At 34.1% G+C, this 4,744-nt stretch overlaps 1 protein-coding gene across 1 annotated transcript; it reads left to right on the top strand.

Annotated features, from left to right (window-relative positions):
* The first annotated feature begins 205 nt into the window (after positions 1-205).
* LOC107631081 (F-box protein PP2-A12) lies at positions 206-4,113 on the top strand. Its single transcript, XM_016334406.3, has 3 exons — positions 206-809; positions 1,371-1,489; positions 3,425-4,113. The coding sequence occupies exons 1-3, from the start codon at positions 492-494 to the stop codon at positions 3,852-3,854; spliced, it is 867 nt and encodes a 288-aa protein (XP_016189892.1). The 5' UTR covers positions 206-491; the 3' UTR covers positions 3,855-4,113.
* Positions 4,114-4,744: the final 631 nt, after the last annotated feature.

Genomic DNA, 4,744 nt, shown 5'->3' with positions numbered 1-4,744 from the left:
CATTTTAAAAAAATCCATTTTTCGGTTAACAAAATGGCTGGTACTCATCTCACGGTGTTCAACATCTACGCATATACACATCAAAAAATGTCTTTATAATCTTCACCACCAACTTATTTTATTCATTATATCCACGGTGAAAAATTAAAGAATACTAGTATGCCAGTAAAGTACAATGGCATATGTGAAAGTCTTCCTATAATATAAGATAAGATGCGGGGCAGGTGTTGATGGAAGTGACCATGATATTTTCTTTCTAATTTCCTTTTCTTATTGTCTTGTTTCTCATTCCCCGTTTCTCTTTGCGTTGTTGTTCCGCTTTGTGTCCGAATCACACATCCCCCTCTCTCTTCTCTTCTCTGCTGTCACCCTTTCGTTACTCGATAGTCATTACTCATTATAACATAAAAGCCCTTCCCTACTTCTCCCTCCTCTATCTCATTCTCATTCATTCCTCTCTTTCTCTTCGGAACCTTCTAGTGCTGTCTTTGATGGGAATCAGCTTCTCTTCCTCTCACTCGTCACCACCGTCACCGTCACCGACGTGCGGCATGGATGAGTTGCCGGAGAGCTGCGTGGCGCTGATCATGGAGTACCTGGACCCTCCCCAGATTTGCAAGCTCGCCACCTTGACCCGCACTTTCAGGGCTGCCTCCTCCGCCGATTTCGTTTGGGAATCCAAGCTTCCTTCCAATTACCACGTTCTTGTTCGCCAAATCTTCAATGGTTTACCCACCGATTTCGAAAATGGAAAGAGAGGCATCTACTCTGCACTCTGCAGAACCAATACCTTCGATGGAGGCACCAAGGTAATCAACCTTCTTTCACTTTCATTATTCTCTTTTGCTGCACAAAAAAGCTTTTTTACTTTATTATTGTTATTGTTATTATTTATTTATTTATTTATTTTGGTGAATCACTTCTTTACTCCTTTGTTGTAGAAACCACTACTTTAGCACAAGAAAAATATTGAAACGTTGTTCTTTCTCTGGTTTACTGGTTAAATGGTCATGATTTGCAACCAACTTGGTTGGTGGAGTGGGTAGCACACTAGTTGGCTTAAACAAGGGTTGGGGTTTGAATACCAGCGACTTATTGGCTAGCCGCAAATTCTTAAATGTAGCACTGATCCACTGCCGTGGGAAAATAAAAAGTGATCATGATTTGGTTGCTTTTTCCTTAATGTAAAAGAAGAGTAAATAAAAAAAAGATAATTCTAGTTCTTAATTTTTTCCTTTTTAAGTCTTAGATCCCTAAGAGTGAGAGGGTTTTGCATCTTTTTCGGTTTGTCAAATGAGGTTTTGTGTTTGCTACCATGCTCGTCACGCTGGATTGCTGGAAGATAATTTTTTTTTTCTTGATGGAAGCAGAAACTTTGGCTGGACAAGAACATAGGGAAGCTTTGTATGTGTATAGCAGCTAAAGGACTGTCAATAACGGGTATCAGTGACCGAAGATATTGGAATTATATACCAACTGAAGAATCTAGGTAAGCTTCTTCACACTCATCGATCTTCTTACCTTGAAAGATTTTTTGTATCAAATGGGAACAGCTCTTTCTTATGCTTGCTATGTAGTTGATGGCTTATGAAAAGCTTTCAAGTTTCAAACCGTTGCAGAGGATGCAAAACGTCAGAGTATGTTATATGGTTCTTATATTATAATTCCCATTCTTTTTCTTCTTTTTTTATTATTATTGTTTTAAAAAAGAAATTTAGTGTTACATATAGATAAGTCAGGGGTGTTGAGGTTATGTCTCACTGTGTTTCGAGGGAGTAAAGTGAAAAAGAAAGAGGCCACAAAAGAAAGTTATAGAAGAAATAAATTTCTAGTGAAGGATGCTTTTAAGTTTTAAAAAATGGTAAATTCTCATAGAAGAAATGAGTTTTTTGATGATTTCTATGTATTTGAATTGACAGAAAATTTGAACTTTTACCATTTAGCAAAACACAAGAGGGAGTGGGATAGTAGACTGAGGACAGAGAAACTGGAATTGAGGGATTATTTCACTTCTTATTTTAAATCCAAAGTTTTGCTTGGTTGAAAAGGTGAACCAACAAGAAGGTCAAACATTTTGGTGAAGATCCGATTATACTTGGTGTGACAACTTCAGTTGAAAGTCGTTTTCACTTTGTCCTGAATGTTCCACCTTCCCATGTTCTCCCTACTTAAACCAAGAAGACTTATAATAGGGATCCAGAACCCAGAACATAGCAATCCTTAGGAAAACCAAAACCCAGCTTTGATACCAAGCAATTTTAGGTGGTGGTTGAACTAGTAGTTTGTTTTATTTTGTAGCAATCCAAACAACACGGCAACATGGTTTGTGGCCTTGCGTAGATCAGGCAGCGCTTTAGTGAAATCTGCTGATGTAAATATTCTATATTTGTCCTTTCAGTAGAGTTTATTAGTACTTTTATATGTAATGCTATTATTTAGAGTAAAGACCCAATCCGGCCCCTGTCTATTTTCACGAAGGACAAGACGCCCCTTGTCCAAAAAAAAAAGAGACACTTCAGTCCTCAACCTTTTCATTTTAGGACAATACGACCATTCTATTAAAAAATCTATTAAATAGTAACGAAAATTAATTTTGTGGGAGGATTATTTGTAATTCGTGGGGGTTTTAAACCTTCACAAAGTTTTTTTTAACAATATAACCAATTTATTCTCATCATTATCACTGCTATCTCTATTATTTCTATTGTGTAACCATACTTTATCACCATCGTTATATCCTTCATTGTCATCATCACCAATACAAATATCATCAACATTAATGTTATCTTATTTCATTTCTTGTTCTATGCTATTTTTTCCCTTTAAAAGGTCTTCGTACTGCAATTATTTGCTTTTCCTGCAATATCATTTCCAACAATGGTCTTTCTCTATTTAACCACCGCCGGTGAAGGAATTTTTCGAAAGTAAACATACTAATAGTTTGTGGGAGTTTAAAACCCCCACAAATTACAAATAAAACCCTCACAACACTAATTTTCATTACTATTTTACAGATTTTTTAATAAAGGGGTCGTATTGTCCTAAAATGAGAAAGTTGAGGGCTGAAATGTCCCCTTTTTTTTTGGACAAGGGGCTCCTTGTCATTCGTTAAAATGGACAAAGGGCGGGTTGGGTCTTTACTCTATTATTTATGTTTCATATAAACATTGGATCTGATATATATGTGTGACTTTCTGGATTAGCTTCAATTTTCTGTGCAATCTTCTTGTTAAGGAAGAACATGCATATTGGTGAAAATAGTTGAATCGTTCCCCTTTTGTTATTCTCGTTGATGATGAAATTAAAGTAATGAACCTCAAAATCATCTAGTTTAACTGTCAAAATAGTAGGTCTTGTTTTAAATGGTTAATCACTTCAATGCACTTTTGAGTAAATCTTGGGATTTTGTCCATCATTTTTGCAGATTCAGTACCGTCGCATTCCTTCAGCAAATCTGGTGGTTTGAAGTGGACGGAGAAGTGGAGTTCCCATTCCCAGCCGGAACATACAGCTTGTTCTTCAGACTACATCTAGGGCAACCCTCCAAGAGATTTGGCCGACGGGTCTGCAACACTGAACATGTTCATGGTTGGGATGTAAAGCCTGTAAGGTTCCAGCTATGTACTTCGGATGGCCAGTTTGTTACATCCCAGTGTTTTCTGAGAGAACCTGGCAAATGGAGCTTCTACCATGGTGGCAATTTTGTTGTGGAGGATGGAAATACATCAACAAAAATTAAATTCTCCATGACTCAAATTGATTGCACACACACCAAAGGGGGGCTATGTGTAGATTCTGTGCTGGTGTATCCAAGTGAAGTCAGAAAGGTTAAATCGTTTTTAAGCTGCTCTTAACCTTTATAGTGAAAGTATATGTAGTAGTTAAAAATATGGGGACATATATTTAGATAGAACTTAGGTTGGGGTCAGGAGGTATAAAGAATCAAGTTTTTAGTATGGTTCTTTAAGGGGTTAGAATTTTTGAAGCTGATGTATATAAATGTGGAATCTGGTGATGAGTCTGTAACATTCTATCATAGTCTTTCTTGTAAAATGCAGAATATTGTATTTTGTGGCAGATGAAGTGAAGAATGAATATTAGCGAGGAGGGAAATGAATGAAGTTAACCTTTCTAGTCATATTTTATTTTTATGATAAGAAAAATTTAAGTGATGAATTAAATTTAAGTGATGAATTTAGCATTAGTCAGCCCATCAAAATTAAAGCATTATTTTGTTTATTTATCTTTTTCAATACAATGATTATTGTTTTAATTCTGTAAAATTTGTCTATTTAAAATAAACGATTGTTTTGTTTATTTTCAAGAAATTCTTATCTTTATCTTTTTAGTGCAGGTTTAAATAATTATTAGTTAATTTTTTTCTAAACAAAGGATTTAGTTAATTTTTGTCTTAAGAACATATTTTAAAAATATAATAATAAATCTGTTTTAATAGTTTGAATATATTTAATATATTAAAAATATATATTTTTTATTAATTTTATAAAATAATTGTTTATAATATTTTTAAGACATAAATCAGCAAAATTTTTAAATAAAAGATACCCTGAGAGACTTCCAAAAGAAAAATAGTTTATAATTTTGTGAAATTTTTAATTAAAATACTCTGAGAGACTTCCAAAAGAAAAATAGTTTATAATTTTGTGAAATTTTTAATTAGATTTTATATTTTTTTTAATTAAATTTTTGTATCATTTTTTTTAGTTGAGTCCTTATATAATTA

This window comes from Arachis ipaensis, chromosome B1, assembly GCF_059453495.1.
Source record: "Arachis ipaensis isolate K30076 ecotype BB chromosome B1, ASM5945349v1, whole genome shotgun sequence".
Lineage (NCBI taxonomy): Eukaryota > Viridiplantae > Streptophyta > Magnoliopsida > Fabales > Fabaceae > Arachis > Arachis ipaensis.
The sequence above is the reverse complement of the archived record's forward strand: the minus strand, read 5'-3'. Positions and strand labels throughout refer to the sequence as shown.

Coding starts and splice junctions, on each gene's coding strand:
- LOC107631081 (XM_016334406.3), top strand. CDS start 492: ATGGGAATCAGCTTCTCTTCCTCTCACTCGTCACCACCGTCACCGTCA. Junction 810..1,370: donor CCTTCGATGGAGGCACCAAG/GTAATCAACCTT, acceptor TGATGGAAGCAG/AAACTTTGGCTGGACAAGAA. Junction 1,490..3,424: donor ATACCAACTGAAGAATCTAG/GTAAGCTTCTTC, acceptor TCATTTTTGCAG/ATTCAGTACCGTCGCATTCC.